Here is a 16,253-nt window from a genome sequence, read left to right as displayed (position 1 = left end):
AGCACTGATGTTTGTCGTGGCTCTCCCAGCCACCCCTTCAGACAAGGTCCGGCTCTTGCTGAGCCAGCTGTGCGCAGCAGACCCCAACTCCGCCATCGCCAACACTTCGCATTTATAAAAAGCCTGTTCTGGGGCTGCTTTATGAACCCACATTTGCTTCAGCATCTCACACCCTATCTCACTTTCCCTCATTGCTTTTCAGTGGCCCCCAAGCCACCACAGAGCTGGGCAGGGTAGAGCCCAAGGCTTCCCAAAGTCTGTCCCTCTGGCCTGCAGGCAAACGTGCCCTTAGCGATCAACTGGCTCAGAGCCTTTTCCATAAGAAATACCACAGAAAATTCAAAGTGAAGCAAATGCTACGTTAAACTTCCTTGTCCACATCACTGCCACGTCTCTAGGCTGCCATCTCTTGCTCTCTGTAGGCATAGGAAGGGGTTCCTGTAGCCCAGAGAATGGGGGATAGTTGGGGCTGAAGAAGTTGGTTAGTTCTGACTTACAGGCACATCTAAACTTTTCCACATCTCTCCTGACCGTGATCTATCGCAGGGATTCCTGGTGACACCTGGGATTTTAAATTGCATGCAGAGGAAGCCCTTGAGTTGGAGGCACTTAGACACAGTCTCAGAGCTGTGAAAACATCCAGTGCAGGGTGGTTTCCTGTGCAATTGGTTGGAAATTGGACCTGAACCTTTTGGAGCATGTTGGAAACGGGCACTTCTGACTGCCAGGGCTTGCTGAGTGCTGGCAGTCCTTGGAATGGGAAAAGGTGGCCCTGCCAACCCCCAGGCAATGCTGAATTGGTCAGCCAGGTCCTCCTGCCAAATCAAAGTCAGGAGATACTTGGTTGGCTCAGCCAGTACCTCTGCTGGGACCAGGCAACAGGTCAGGCTTTGCTCCTGTTCTCCATTGACTGGCATCACGACATGGTCAGTGGTTCCCTCCCTTCTCCTGGGACAGCATAATCCCCTGCTGGTTTTTCAGCAACGTGCTTCCAAACTTCTGCCCTTAATTATTTCCTGTTCTGACTGCAGGATGTCAGTGGCTGGGAGAAAGTCTCGCCTGCAAGGCATTAATCCTGCGCTCTGGATTCCTGCAGCTCACAGCAGCCACGGACAGCTCCTGCTTCCTCCAGGCAACCGAGCCGACATTGGGAACTTTGTCATAAAGATACGTGACTCCAAGGAGTCTTAATTTTTCTTTGCAGACTGAAACAGTATCCAGAGTCTAGAGGATTTTGGGGGGTTTCTTTCTGCTTCATTTTTATCTCAGATTATTCCAGTTTGTGTAAAACAAATTTGTTTCCAGGTAATTCTTACGAGAACGCATCACATTTTACATGTTGGGAAAGTCATTCAAGGTCCCTTTGCTGTTGTTTCAAAGTGATGGTAAAAGTGCCTCTGGCTCCAGGTGAGCTTATGTGCAGCTCTTGTAGGAAGATAAATATTTAGCAACTCACTATGGCTGAGTGAATCATTAAAATACAGCTTTCTGAGGAGTGCTTAGCCTCCTAGTAATTATGAGAGCTTTTCTATTTCATTTATTGGGTCTGGAGCAAAGCGTCATCTCTGTAAAAGCTTCCAGCCCTTTCTATTGCAGCTATGTGCGGTTTTCCAGGCAGCTGTTCAGCAGGCGGTGCGGAGCGATGCCAGGGCATCCCCAGCCTCCGCGCGGCAGTCCCGGGCAACGGAGCCGCGGGTGTGCTTTTGGCGTGCCCGTTTTCCCGCAGGCTCTCCGGTGAGCAGTGTGGAGTATTCAGCTGATGTTCGGTGGATAGAAAATTACCTCCTTCTCTACATTACGTACCTGCAGTCAGAAGGACATTTGAATAACTAGTTGCGAGCTCTTTCTACATGTATGAAAGCCGGTGTTTCCAGTCGTCTTAGAGATGTAAATGACAGTGGCCCAGGTGGGTTGTCTCGGGGGACAGAGCGTCTCTCCATGGCTCCTCCGTCTCCATTTGCTGGTCTCTTTGCAAGGTTTCAGGACATGGTAAAAAAGCATATCACCTTATCCCCTGAGCACGGTTCTGTGGTTGCGGGTTAACGATGCAGGACTCCCTCGGGATGTCACGACATATGTCTGTCTGTCCTGTTAGCCCCAGCGTCACCGCAGCTCCTCAGCACGTGGCAGCTGCTGCTCCTCCCCACGGTGGGTGTGGCGATGGGTGTCCCTGGGCATCTCGGCAGTTGCCTGGGGCCAAGGCCGGTCCCTGCTCCTGGCCCCGAGGTGGTGGCGGTGTGATGGGCTGCTGGGGGGGTTTGCAAGAGTCTTTTACTAACAGGGTCCCCCTTGCCTTGCCGCGCCCCGCTGCTGTGCTCCTGCCTTTGCTCAGACGGGCCAGCTGAGTTTTCTGTGTGACTTGGCAGTAAAAGTCGCATCCATTTTATTGAACTAGAAGCAAGAAAAGGGAAAAAAAAGTGCTGGCTTATAGTAATAAAGGGCTTTTGAACATCTCAGCTGGATATTTTTCTTCGTGAGTGAGAAGGCCAAATGTTATCTTGACATTTAATCTTTAATAATAAAAAAGGCGCTTTGTTTGCCAGTGAATTCCAAAATCTGTTTACTCTCTTATGCCTTATTTCTTTTAACTTGCTAGCTTAGATGTCCCACTTACTTTCCCCTGCTACTAGCTCAGAGTTGCATTAAATCATTTATTTTGTAAAATTTACTTTCCTGTCATTGCGGAGCCGACAGCTGCCGGGCTGACTTTTTTTGACCAGTTAATTCATTCATTTGAAAAATGGGGACCTCTTGGGGGGGGCGGTGCTGGGGGAAGGGGCGAGGGCAGGAAACGTGGTGGCCCGGTGGCAAACCCAGGCTGAGCCACCGCAGCCCACGTAAGGTGCTGCCAAAGCCTTCCTTCATGCTGCCCTTATCAGGAGAGCAGGGCTTTCTCCTGGGCTGGTTTCCATCCCCAGTAAAACCCCGCAGTCGGTCAGCGTGGCGCTGACCTGCAGGCTAGCGGCCAAGCGTTATTGCAGGCTATCAAACTTTATAAACCCTTTTTAGTGCTTAATGAAGATATGTGGGAAGTTGCAGCCAAAGGAAAAAGCTGAAGAAGTCTTGACACAGCCTCAAACGTGGCGGTGATGGGATCTGCCGCGGGTCGGGTGCCTGGTTGTGCTGATACCTGCAGAGCCTGGCTGGGGCTCCCGGCCGGGTGTCTCCCAGGGAAGGCTGCGGTGTTCGTCGCCACCGCTGGACTTGTCCCATCCCCAGGCGTGTTTGCAACAGCGTACTCAGCCTGAGGAACCAGGAGGTTCAAGGCCAGCCGTTAGCCGTTTGCAGTGTGTGCGTCGGCGCTGCCAGTACCTGCACGTGGTGGGGATGCGGTGAGACACTAGGTGGGCATCACAGTGCGGGCAGGCAAGTCTCCGTGTGCTCCTGAAGGACCTTGCAAGTACCACACAGGTGTAGCTCCAGCTTCCCGCAAGCCATTTCCATCCAGCTCCTCCTAGTCCGCTAACTTTTCTTTTGCATTGAAACCTCTTACTCATAAATTTTACATCCAAGAGCAACTGTGAGAAATGCCAGAAGCCTGATCATCTAACATGCTTTAATATCTAAATTTATTCTTTAGTACCATTCTTATTTACATTGGTTTTCTGTCTCAAAAAAAAAAACATAAAGGGAGGAAAAAAAAAAATTTTCTTTTACTTCCACATTAGGAGGTGAGTTGTCATACACCCTCTGGAATTCTTTTTTGCTTTTGATCTTTATTTATTTGTTTAATTTTGGTTGATGTCCCAAGCATGGTTTTGGAGACGAAGGTAGGTCTTCGCTCTCCAAATCAAAAGGAAACAAAATGAATAAAACAACACTCTCCTTGGTCATATTAAAAAAAAAAAAATTCCGAACTGTTCCATTCCATACCATTTAAAGTAAAAAAAAAAAAAAAAAAAAATCAACTATTGAACTATTTCTACAGCTTATGATTTAAAAGGGCGGGTTTTTTTCAAAAGTATCGAATGGATCCAAAAATGATTTTACTAGATGCGATTGAAGTTATTTGCTGTCAACATTTAATATCAATATTACCACAATGTGTAGTCTCAAACTAGTTCCTTTGTAGTTTGCATGGGATGTGAATGCTGTCTCGGCGTGCCCAGACCTAGAGAACTTGTTACTACTGCATGAGCATCAAGTCAGATGTTGAAAAATATCTATTATATTTTGTGATAATTTGGTGAAAATGAGCACCTCCAGTCTCTGGTTGCAGTAGTGTGTTGAATGATTGTTTTTTTTTTTTTTTTATATATATCCATATCTATATTTTTGGAGCTCTAAGCTTCGTAGTAGTACGGGCTGACTCTTATCCAGTACTTGCTCTCCTATCGCATGGCCTTGGTTAAGTGTTAGAAGTTGGGCCTAGGCTGTTTATTCTGGTGTTTGGCTTTGTAATAACGGTGCATGCCCGGCGTCTGGCCTCATACCCAGCTTTATTCTCTGCACACCAGTCTTGAATAGCTACAGTGCTCAACCGAATTTTGGCGCACCCGCTTCCCCGGCAGGCTCCAACCCAGCCCGACCCGGAGGCTTCCCCGGGGCCAACAGCCCAGGGCCCGTCGCGGACCTCTACGGCACGGCCAGCCAGGACTCCGGCGTGGGTAACTACATAAGCGCCGCCAGCCCGCAGCCGGGCTCCGGCTTCGGCCACGGGATCGCCGTAAGTACCGCGCGCGCCGGCCCTGGCCGTTTCTCAGTCAAGGGGTTTTTTTTCATTGTTTAATGACATCGGGGGAGGGTATGTTGGGTTTTTTGTTAATTATGACCTGATGGCGAGCGTAGCGCCTTGCTGCTGTAGCCTGCTAGATCCGCACCCAACCTGCTGGGGCTGCCCAGCGTGCCGCTCCGGGTACCAGCTCGGCTGGAAACGCTTGTCTGGTGCCTTCTGCGGCCCAGACTTGACACATTTCAAAAGGAGATAGGTATTTAATAATTATGAGCTTTAAAGTTTCTGCTTATCTATACGGGCTTTATATCAGCCCAGCCACATGTCCCGGCTGATGCGCCCATTTGCAGACAGGGCAGCAGTACCTGCTCCTGCCTAAACAGGGGAAAAGCGGCTCATTCATTCAGGTGGCGGGACCCCAGGGCTGCCCACAGCCACCCCAGCGAGGGGACGGCTATCCCGCCGCTGGCCACGGGGCTGTCCCACTGCCCACCGCCCGTCCCCATAACTGCAGCATCCCTGTGGGCCGGGGGTGGACGCTGGCGTTTGCTGACCCCCGCTGGGTCACTTCCAGCTGCGTACAACATCACTAACAGTCCTTAAAATCTGCAGGTTACAAGTAAGTCGCTTCTGGTTTGCTGTCAAGTCATTGGAAAAGTAATTCTTTAATGCCACGTGGGTCTGCAATCTCACTAATTACGGGCAATGGAGATTTGCTTAACAAAGCTGCATGCTGTTCTTCAGATCGCACTGTTTTACCTGTGTGTGTTAGCATGAATGTGGTTGGACCTCTTTGGTGGCTGTCAGTCTCCCAAACAGAAAAAGTGCAACTGAAGTTGTTTCCCTTTTTTTTAGTAAAACCATTTGATTTTTTTTCCCCCTCTTGAATGGTAAACGTGTCAGAGGACAGAATGCTCCCCCAAGATCCCTCAAACCGAGTGGAGACATTTCACTCTTTGACCAAGCTGGATGAGTGGGGGGAGCAGGAGCGTAGTGCAGACAAAGTTCCTGAAATTATGGATTTTTTTTTTTTTTTTTTTTTTTTGCAAAAGCAACCAGTACCCAAAAAGACAAAAAAATCCTGCTGCCTCCGTTTGTGCTCTCACGCTCAATTCCCATCCTGGTCCTGCCCCTCCCGTGGTCACACCAGGGTCTTGGCAATCCCGTCAGATACTTCTGGTACCAAATATGGAATATTATGCTCTGCTAAGAGCTAAATCAATTTAAACCACCATCCCTCACCACTTACACCACCTGTTAATTCCATTTTTCACCTAAAGAAAAAGGCCTGTTCGTTCTTGAAAACTTAGGCGCTTTGGCCTCAGCAACATCCCGACTTCTCGAGTAACAGGATACGAGGTACAAGCCTGGGTATCCGGATTTGTCTGCACTAACACGTCTCCAAAGAATGATTTTATATTTGACTTGCAGATTGGCAGCCTCTTAATTTCCCCCAATAACTGCAAAAAATCCCACAGCCTTTTTTACATCTCTGTTTATTTAACACTGTCCATTTACTAACCCTGGTGTAAAACTAAAGAAGGGAAAACCCAAAGCTTATTTTTGCAACCGGGGGAATGAGAAGATTATGGTCTTGGAAAGGTAACCATAGGGTTCATCACACCAAGTCACTGGTGACCAGAACAGCTCTCAGAAATACCTATTCATGCTGGCAACACAGTCTTTCAAGTCCTTTGGTAATTTCTTGCCAAAATTAATAATCATCTGTTCCCATGTATAGAGCACTGATGAACTTAACAATTGTACAATTTTAGGGACCTTTGATTGCAACGGCTTTTACAAATGGATACCATTGAAACGTTACACATGGTTGGTTGCCATCTCACTTGGAGGTATTACAGTATATACCATTTGTACTTTGTGCTAAACTACCATCTCCCCTATATTTACTTTAAGTGAACAATTTTTTATCTTCATTTCGTCTTTCCTTGGCCTTTAATCATTCCTTTCTGTGATTTATGTTATTCAAATCAATCCCACGGGTTGGAAACTGGAAGGCAGTTCGGGAGCTAAACCCCAAAAAAGTCACGTTTTCATATTCATTGCACTTGGTGAAATAATTTCGAGCGTCAAAAACCCTGCAGAAAACGCAGCAATCCCAGAAACCTGTGGGGAAATGACGAAGGGCCATCTGACAGCATCCCAATGGGGATTATAGATCCGCTCCCAATGCACTGGTCTAAAATTAGATGAGCCCCACTGCTTTATTACAGAGAAGCCATCGTTCTTAATTAAGTGCTGTACCAAATATTACAGCTAAAAGATAACATTGTAACTAGTAACCATAGAGCAATTATCAAGATTAAAAAAAAATTAAACCTAAGCAAATTAAATTAAAGACATTACCTGAGTAATGCATCCTTGGATCGCTGCCAGTTTCCTACCCTTTGAACTAAGCTCAAGTTAATTAAATGTTTAATTTTATTTTTTTTTTGGCCTTTGGCATATTCATCTTTGCAAACAAATATTCTTACACCCAGAATAGAGTAGATTAGAAAAGTCAGTCATTGAAAAACAGAAGTTACCCCATTAAATGGCACAGGTTTACCTCTGGAGCTCTTAGTCCATACTGACAAATGTAATGGATGTGACAAATTTTATTTCTCTGCCTTTTGCCCAGCACTACCTGATCAATCTCACATGTTTTATGTTCGAATTCGGTGTATGAAATTAGAATCGCAGTTAGTCAAGGGGCTGGGAACTGTGGAAAACGTTTGGAGGCTTTAAATTTTATAAAAATAGATTTATACCTAAATACTAGTGGATAAAGAAGTTTTCTATTTACTCTTCATCTACCCACATGCACCCAAGATTACCTGAAATTGTTCTGTCAATTGATTTGCTCCGCCAAGTTGTATTTTTTATGGGAAAGAAAAAAGTGGCATAAGCACTCTTGCTTTAATCCCAGTTATCAGTTGCACGTATCAGCGTATGTTCACAGATCAATTTGTCAGAATCCTTCACGTTTTCTGGGCCGTCAGCCTTTGTAATAGCGAGGTGGTGCACAACGCCGGCTGGAGACCTAGGCAGACCATCATAATTCACGCTAATAACGCTGCAATGAAGGCAATGTTCATCAGATTAATGTCTTGTAATCATTTTACACTTACCACAACACATCAAACTGTAACCATCATTTACTGGCCAGTATTAAGACTCAAACCATTAATGACTTAAAAACAGAAAGTGCTTTTAATGTTGCTCGTTACTAATTAAAATAGATTTTGAGAGGAGGAAATGAGCCTTATTATTAATTCCTCAAGGACCACTGAGTTTGAAATTTATATTGCGGTGGTGCATCCCAAGGAGTTTGGTCCCTCGCCCGCCCCGGCTCTCTCCGCTCCCTGGGGCAGGATGCGGCCGTGGAGGATGAATTTGCCTGAGCTGCGGGTCCCCAGGGCGGGGACCAGCCCTTCCCGCAGACCTGCGGGGTGCTGGTGGGACCTCACCCTGAGCACGGGCATTTGGGGTTGTGGAGGTCACCCCCAAAATTGTGCGACCAGGGTGGGTTCCTCGCTGCAGCCAGCCCTGTGAGCAGCTGCCTGCAGAACCAATCCCCTAATATTTATTTCCATCTCAACATTAAGCACCAGCAGGAGCAGAGCGTTAGAAGCTGAAGCCTCCGTTATAAAATAAATCATCACCACTGCAGTGTGCCCCTGTAAAAGTTGTTACCTTTCAAGTACTTTAGCCGTGCCTTTAGAAAAAAAAAAAAATGCATTTTACCGAAGCCTTGTAAATTCCTGGTGTAACAGATGCCTGAGGAAGAGTTTTTGTCCTTCCGATATATCAAGTCACATTTTATTGTTCCTAAACCAGACTAGCACACAGCCCGCCTCGGAAGGCGCTGCCTGCCTGAAGTCCAGGCTTAGCTGGCAGGCGCCTTCCCACGGGGATGGGGCTGGAAAGTAAGAGCAGTAAATATGTGAAACACACTCTCCCACGGTGGCAGTCCCATGAGCGCCGCTGCGTGTCAGGCAGGTCGCTCCAGATTCACCCTTGGTGTGGATCGGAGCACGCTGCGGCTTTGCAAAGCGTTTGCAAACACTTGGGGGTTTTGTGAAAAATGCCAGCTGACCTCAGTTAACGCTCGCTCTCCTCCGTGTCCCCTGTGTGCCGCCTTCTCCCTGCAGAGTCTCTCTGGATGTCCGGGCAAGACGGGGCGAAGTTTCTGAACGGGCCCGTGTTTGGGTGATCTCATCAGACTTTGAGCACTACATCATCACCGATAACGCAAACAAACTGGAGGTGGCACTCGACGGACTTAGGTTGTTTAAAATCTCTCTCATCATCTCATGAATCTGCTGTACTATAAAAACAACAGCTTTTAAAAGTATGTATATAAAATCCATTTCTTGTTCGTTTTATTTTCTTGATGGGTTCCCCCCCCCTCTTTTTAAACCTCTCCAAACCACATTTTTTCGTAGCATTTTGACATAGTCTCGTAGCCACGTAGTTCTAATTCTTTGTGTATCTAGCAAGAGCCTAACCATAGTGTAACTGTTTATATTAAGGGGTTTCTTTCGTTTTTCTTTCCCCCTTCCCCTCCTTCTCCCTTCTGTTTTACGTAGTCGTTGTTGCTTAAAGGATGCTGAGATGGTGACAGGAGTCTCAGCCGCTGGTACCGGCTCTGCAGCCGCCGAGGGTGGCGGGGGGAGCAGAGCCGGCAGCGGGTACGGTTTCGGGGTGGCCTTGCAGGGCGCGGGGGACGCGGGTGAGCAGCAGGTTCTCTAGCCCTTCTTTTCGTTTGTGGCATCTTCGTTAACCTATTTTCGGCAATAAGGCAAGGACTACAAACTTTTTGTGCGTCCTTTTTCTATAAGTGCTTTTTTTTGTTGAAAGAGGTGATATAAGGTTTTTTGAAATTGTGAATTCTGAAAAAAAAAAATACTGTAAATACAATTCCATTAACTACATATAAACTATTAAGAAAGAGAAATACAAACCTATTTTTGTGATGGAGTCAGCCTAAGGCAGTTTCTCTATGAAAATGGAAGAAAAAAAAAAAGACAGTTTTAGACTTTTTGACCAACTGCCGGAGCTGGCCCGCGGGAGTTAGGTGATGCACACACTGTTCAGCTTGCTCCGTAGGCGTGGTAGACCTCCCAGCTCTCCTAGCGTCATACCAGCATCTTCGCTATCAGACGTGCACAGCTTACAAAGGAACAGTCTAGTGGTATTTTTTTAATTTAAAACCTGCTTTTCCCAAGACTGAAAAAGAAGCTACGATTTTCCTATTTAACGCATTTACGGTTCAAAGCACACCTTTATTTTTTTTTTTTAGTTGTTGTTTTAAACTAGATCAACTTGCTGTCCAGTCATTTCAGCTGCTCTGGGCACCCTGCACAGCCCGGGCGGAGGCGAAGTCCCTCCTCCGCGCTCGCCTGCTGCAGGCAGGGCGGCTTTGAAGCTTGCATGGTTACCGTTTTTATCCATTATTTTCTGTATTAACAAATTAGGAAAGCAACTTTGGTTTTTGGTTTGGTTTTTTTTTTTTTTTTTTTTTTGGGAATACCTCAGTGCTACAAGTTTCACCCTAGAAGCAACGGAAGATTTTAATTTATTGTAGTTGTAAACAGAATTTAAAAAAAAAATAAAGTATAAAACATCATTGCACTGTGACTGGTAGGGGAAAAACTGACAGTTTCCTATTTGCACATGTTTAATATTTGGCTGTTATATATATGGTCCTCTGTTGGGGGAGGAAACTTATGAAGGATATTTTTTAATTTAATTTTTTTAATATTGGTAAATAGGCCTGCAACAGCAAACTAGAAGTACAACATGGTAGGTGGCATTAAGAACATACTGTAGTGTGGATATATTTCTTCTTTTTTTAACGTAATATTGACAAGTTTTATTAATATTTTTTTAAATTGTTACGTTTATAAATTTGGTACTTTAGGTACAGCCAGTATAAGACACTGAATGCGACATTTGTTAAAAAGAGCTGCTGCACTCCTATTTTTGTAAATTTTACTAACAAGTAGACAAATGTAGACATTCAATAGACGAGGTAGAGCAAGGCATCTTTAACAAAAACAAGGCACCATACTGCTAACCGAAAGGAGAAACCTTGTTTTTCTTGTTTTTAAAAAAGAATCATGCTTTTTATGTAATATTTTAGGTTTTTTTCTTATTTCAGAACAACCAGGTTTAAGCAAAATGCTGGACGCTTTTTAAATATTGAGACTTGATCAAGTAATAAAATAAAGAAAACAATTCTTTAAAAAATAAAAACGAAAAAAAACAACAAACCAAATTCCCTGAAATTCAATGTACCATCAGGGAATTTTTTATTGATATTTTGTCAATGTTGATGATGTACTGTACTACCAGTTGGTTTTCCTCTCCATTCCCTGTCACCTCATAGAATATTCTTTGTTGATCATTGTTGTATGTTAATAGTGTATAAAATGGCTATCTTGTAAGAGTGCTGTCCTGATGCTAGTGTAGTGAATTCCCCCCCTTTCTCTCTTCCTCTTCTAGTACATATTGGTAGGTGTATCGTAATTAAGGTTAAAAATTTAGATGTAGTTATTCAGATTTAGGACCAGTAAGGATAGAACTTTCTCTTATTTAAGGAAAAAATGCTAATAATTTTGGGAAGGCTTTCCTTTTTTTTTTTTGTTCTTCTTTCCTCTTTTCTTTGGGTTTTTTTCTCTTGTTTATTTTTTCTTTTGCTGATCTGATGCGGTTTCAACTAACCAAAGGTCTCACAATGTTAAAAATGCTGGCAAACTCCTAAGGCATTTGTAGATCCCCACCCTTGACTTTGAAAAGGGGATGTGCCATACTACCTTAAATGCTAATGCTAGATATGCAAAACTGGATTTTTTTAATTTATTTTTTAAAAGAGGGAGGCACGGTATATTAAAACGATTTTACTAAGAGAAAAAAAATATTTTTTTAAGAATGCTCAGAAGAAATTGCTAATCTGTGTGAATATGTTTTAGATGTTTATATACCTTTTGAGAAGTCCCAGTGGCCCATAGCACAAATGTCGTGGAATCCGATATGTTTTGATGTGGCTACCTAGACTAAGGTTCACGTTAGTCCCCCACTCATCTAGAAGTCCATTTTGAAGGGTTTTTTCTTTTCCTTTGTTTGTTTGGGATTTTTTTGGTAAATTTTTCAGCACAAAGGTTCAGCTCCACCTTTGTTTTAGTCAAGCACAGCGAGCGAAGGATCGTTCCGAGGGATATTGCCCTTTTCTTTCCAAATATCTCATACGGACCTGCTGCCCCCGGAGTGACCGAAAAGAGAGAGATTTCCATCTAGCTGTGCGAAATGGGCACCCGAAGCCCCCCCCCAGCGCGGGCAGGGTCACCCCCTGCCCGGAGCGCCTGGCCCCGCGCCGGCCGTGCCGAGGGGCGGGCTGCATCCCAAACACGAGGGACGTTTTGAGAGGAGTTGTAGCAAGCCACGAGAGCTCGGGTACCCTCCCCCCTTCAAAATAAAAAAGTCGTTTGTGATTGGCTTGATTAAAATGAAGCCTGATCTGTCCTTTTTTTATTATTATTATTTTTTGTTTGTTTGTTTCTTATACTTCATAAATGTTCATTTTAAGTTGAATTTGTAGCTTGGACTTTAAGGTAGCATGGCTCTCTTTGCTGTAAGTTTATTTTTTTTCCCATTGTACAGCAGCGTACCGCTGGTGAATGTTACACATCTTGCTAGGCTAGTTAAACCATTGGGTAATTGTTGGTAATAACGACCTGAAAGGTGTTCGGATTTCTTTTCTTCCCTGCTCTGAAGCCTAGGATGCTGTTTTCATCTGTAGTGTGAATGAGGGCTAGCGACTCCAGCCACAGTTACCTTCCTGTTTCGTTTCTGCCATTCACTCAATGCAACGTAATCAATAATAAAGCAATATAGTTTACTACATTTTTACTGAAGGCCAGCCATGGTTATGTATGATATTGCATATGAAACTGTTTACAAAAAAAAAAAAAAAAAACCAACACTAACTCATAGCTGTCTTTTATGCTATGGAAATGTCTCTTGGGTGGAATTTTCTGAATTATTATTTTAGTGGTTTGGTTTGTTTTTTTAAGCAAAATAGTTCAAACAGAAAACTGAAGTTAGTGTAAGGCGAAGAGACAGGATGCATCGAAGACACACCGGCAGATCCCGGTCTGCGCACAGACACTGTAGAGTTTCATACGTACAGAATCCAAGTCAAACCCGTTGCCGTGTGCGAACACTACGTGAGGAGATTCTGTAAGCTAAGCAATACTTTAATACTGTAATAAAAATTACCAAAAAAAAAAAAAAAAAGTAGTTTGAGAAAGTAAATCTTCGTGATCGGTTCTCGGTTCCCAAACAGTCCGACTGTGTTGTCTCGAGAGAGCTCCGTGTCCGAGCAGGGTGAAGCCCCGGCAGCCTGGGGGGAAGCAGGACTCGCCCGTGCGCCCGGCTCTCTGTTCTGTACATACTCGTAACACCACGCGTGGGCTCGTGTGTCGCGTCGACCGTCGTAGGTAGCAAATCCCCGTCATTCTCTGTTGTACGAGGTCTGAACTCCATCAGTACTAGGATGCAAGTCTAAGCATTTCAGGTGGTCATAAATGTACCTAAATAAACTATGGCACAGTGGCAGGCCTAGCCCTTCCTTTTATACTTTAGTATGAACTGATGAGAACTTTGGTAGTGACTTTTTTTTTATATATATACATATATATATGTATCTATATATATCAAGCATCTTTCAGGTCTCTGTGTATGGCTTTCTAAAGCCCTGTTGTAAAATACTATGTGGATGGGGGTCTCTCACATCACAGATGTGGAAAGTATAATTTTATATTTGTATTTTCAAATAAATAAGTTTGTGAAAGGTTTCCATCCTCTACTGTGGTCCAGAAATCAATGTGTTTGTCTGACGAAAAAATACAATAAACTGTTTTGAACAGATCCGTGGCGTCCCTTTCATTCGGGGGGTGACGTGTTTATTCCTGGGTTGGGGGAGGCCAGTGGGCAGCCCTGTCCCCCCTCCTGCTTCTGCATGGTGGGGCTGGCCCTGGGGAGGGCTGGAGCGTCCCTATCCCCATCCCCTGCGCAGGGCTCCACGTCTGGTCCCTCGTGCCATGCAGCACCAGGCACCGTGTTGGCATCGCGTCCTTCTTCCAGGGACCGTGTCCTTCCCTGGAGAAAGGCCGAATTAAGGGGGATGTGGCAGCAGTGCTGTACCGCTGCCAACGCTGCCAGCCCCTGCAGGTGCACCAAACCGTCGTAAAAATAACCCGGCACGGGAAACATTAGGTAAAGGACATCAGTGACAAGTGTCACCATTCTTAATGGCTTTCACTCAACCCCCATGTCCCCAACACGTGTCCAAGTGGTGCTTTGCAAGCCCTGATGGAGGGGAAGAGCTTTACTCTGTGGCTTAGGAATATTTCTGTCTAGGCATCCATCGGTGTATCTGTTTAGCAATCTCAGTGTGCCTCACAGAGATACCTGGTGGGGAGGGAATCAAACTTGTTTTGTCCTTGCCTTCCCTTTGCGGGACCAGCCTTGGAGGGGAGGGAGAAGCTGGCTGGGGGACACGGAGCAGTGTGTCTTTGGAGGGGGGAAAAAAAACCCCAATTTCCCATGAGGAGCAGCAAACCTGTCTGTGTGCACCCCAGAGCAGCCTTCGGCAGCAGGAGGAGGAGGAGGAGGGAGATAAGTCCAGACAGTTTGCATTGGTTTGCTCTACAGACCCAGTTTTAGGCTGTGCCAGATGGCAAGATGCCGCAGTGAAGGGCAGGAGGGTTTCTCCAGCCTGGTTTAGCCTCGGCCCTCCCTAGATTTAAGGTTGCTGAGCAACTTTTCCTACCTGGGAAGGCTGGACCCCACCAACCCCAGGCCACCCAGCTCAGGGCCCTGCCAAGAGAGGAGAGCAAAAACCTCACACAGGAGGGAAGGAAAACGAGCCCAGGCTCCCTGTCCCAGGCTCAGCTCCAGGCTCCTGTGACAAAAGGCAGCTGAGCTGGGATGTGAGCTCGTCCTCTCCGTGGCAGCACTAATCCCGTTCTCAGGAAGGGCAGCGGATGGCAGCGTGTTCCCAATCCAGTTGGATAAATGTCTTGGCCCCGCACACACACTCACTGTTTATTTTTCTCATTAGGAGCGACACGCGTTGTCTGGCTTTGCACCCTCTTTGTAGCGCAGATATTTCACCAGAGGATGTTTAACTTCGGCATGTGGAGCGGAGCCAACTCCCCCCCGCCCATGTCTTAAATATTCACATTAGTTTGCCCAAGACAACACCAAGTTCCGCAGGCAGGGGCACGGCCACGACGTCTCGATACAGGTTTGGGCTGGGATGGAGGGGATGGTCCAGCCTTACCAGCCCCCCACAAACCTCTCCACCCCAGCAGACCCCACCACGGGCATCGCCGCTGTGTCAGGCCCTGCCGTGGGGACGCGGGGCGGGGGAAGCATGGGGGCTCAGCCGGGAGCCTGCCGGTGAAGGTCAGCGCACGGCGGGACGCAGGACGGGTTCCTCTCTGGAAAGCAGTCAACACATCAAGCCCTTAATGGGATTGGTGATTAGTGGAGCACCGAGGGGAAAATTAGATTAGAAAAACAAATGAAAATAATTTCGGAAGTAGTGTTTATTCGGGGTGGAAGGAGCTTCCACTGCGAGGGCTGCAGGAAACGATTTGACTGCAATCCAGAAGAAAAGGAGCGCAGGTCTGGAGTACATTAGTGTGGTGGGAGGCCGGGAATAGCAGCCACTTAACCCTGTCATTCAGCAAACATTAGTGAATTATGAGTGTATTATATGTTGGGTTATGTGTTTTGTGAAAAGCCCGGAGGCTCGCTATATCTGCACTAAAATGTTAGCAGGGGTCTGTGTCAAAATGTAAATTTTTATACCGACTCCGGAATAAAAATAAGATTTTGTGTTCGCCTCCCAGCTACTGAAACCAAATTGCAGCCAAAATCAGAGTTGTAAAATAAGCAAAAATTTCCCTTCCCTGTCAAATTAGTGCCCCGATAAAGAAAACAAGGGATATAAATGTGATTTACTTCCTTTCCCTCCTGTCATAAACATTTATGACCGAGCCGTAACGATGGGTTTCAGGAGGCAGCTGGGGCTCTTTGGGGTTTTGCAGCGTAAGCCATGCGGTGGGCACTGGGGAGCCGAGCCCAGGGGAGCCGGTGCCGCGGCACCCGCGGGGGGGGAAGGCGAGCCCCCACATCCCTGCGCCCCCATCGCCATCCTGTGCCCCTGCCCCAGAGCCCCCCAACCCTGCACCATGGGCGGCACAGCTAGGTGGTACCCCACTGCAGAGGAGGCTGCCCCAGCTGTCCGGGGCACACAGGCAATATTTCCTGGGTTTATTAACCTGCGGCACAGACATAAGCACCCTCCGCCGGTTTGGCAGCGCTGTATATCCCCCATCAGGCATCTCGAGGCTGCAGTTCGGCAGCAGAAACCAAGCCAGCATTTATTAATTATGAGCTTAAGCACTTCCTTTCATGGCTATTTACAAGGGCCTCCTCATTATTAATAAAGAATTATGAAATAAAGGGGTTTTAAAGCTCATTTGTTCCGCAGGGTACTGATCCC

At 46.1% G+C, this 16,253-nt stretch overlaps 1 protein-coding gene across 8 annotated transcripts in view; it reads left to right on the top strand.

Moving 5' to 3' along the window:
- The window catches only part of MSI2 (musashi RNA binding protein 2), a 262,947-nt gene extending 249,974 nt beyond the window's left edge, over positions 1 to 12,973 (top strand). For 4 of the 8 annotated variants that reach the window (XM_064468097.1, XM_064468099.1, XM_064468094.1 and 1 more), the window contains 3 exons: positions 4,458 to 4,666; positions 6,448 to 6,525; positions 8,827 to 12,973. In XM_064468097.1, the coding sequence (XP_064324167.1) occupies positions 4,458 to 4,666; positions 6,448 to 6,489 (251 nt within the window). In that variant the 3' untranslated portion in view covers positions 6,490 to 6,525; positions 8,827 to 12,973. The remainder of the gene's footprint in view (positions 1 to 4,457; positions 4,667 to 6,447; positions 6,526 to 8,826) is intronic. The other 4 variants (XM_064468098.1, XM_064468095.1, XM_064468093.1 and 1 more) reach the window with 3 other exon arrangements.
- The last annotated feature ends 3,280 nt before the right edge of the window (positions 12,974 to 16,253 follow it).

This window comes from Phalacrocorax carbo, chromosome 17, assembly GCF_963921805.1.
Source record: "Phalacrocorax carbo chromosome 17, bPhaCar2.1, whole genome shotgun sequence".
Classification (NCBI taxonomy): domain Eukaryota; kingdom Metazoa; phylum Chordata; class Aves; order Suliformes; family Phalacrocoracidae; genus Phalacrocorax; species Phalacrocorax carbo.
The sequence above is the reverse complement of the archived record's forward strand: the minus strand, read 5'-3'. Positions and strand labels throughout refer to the sequence as shown.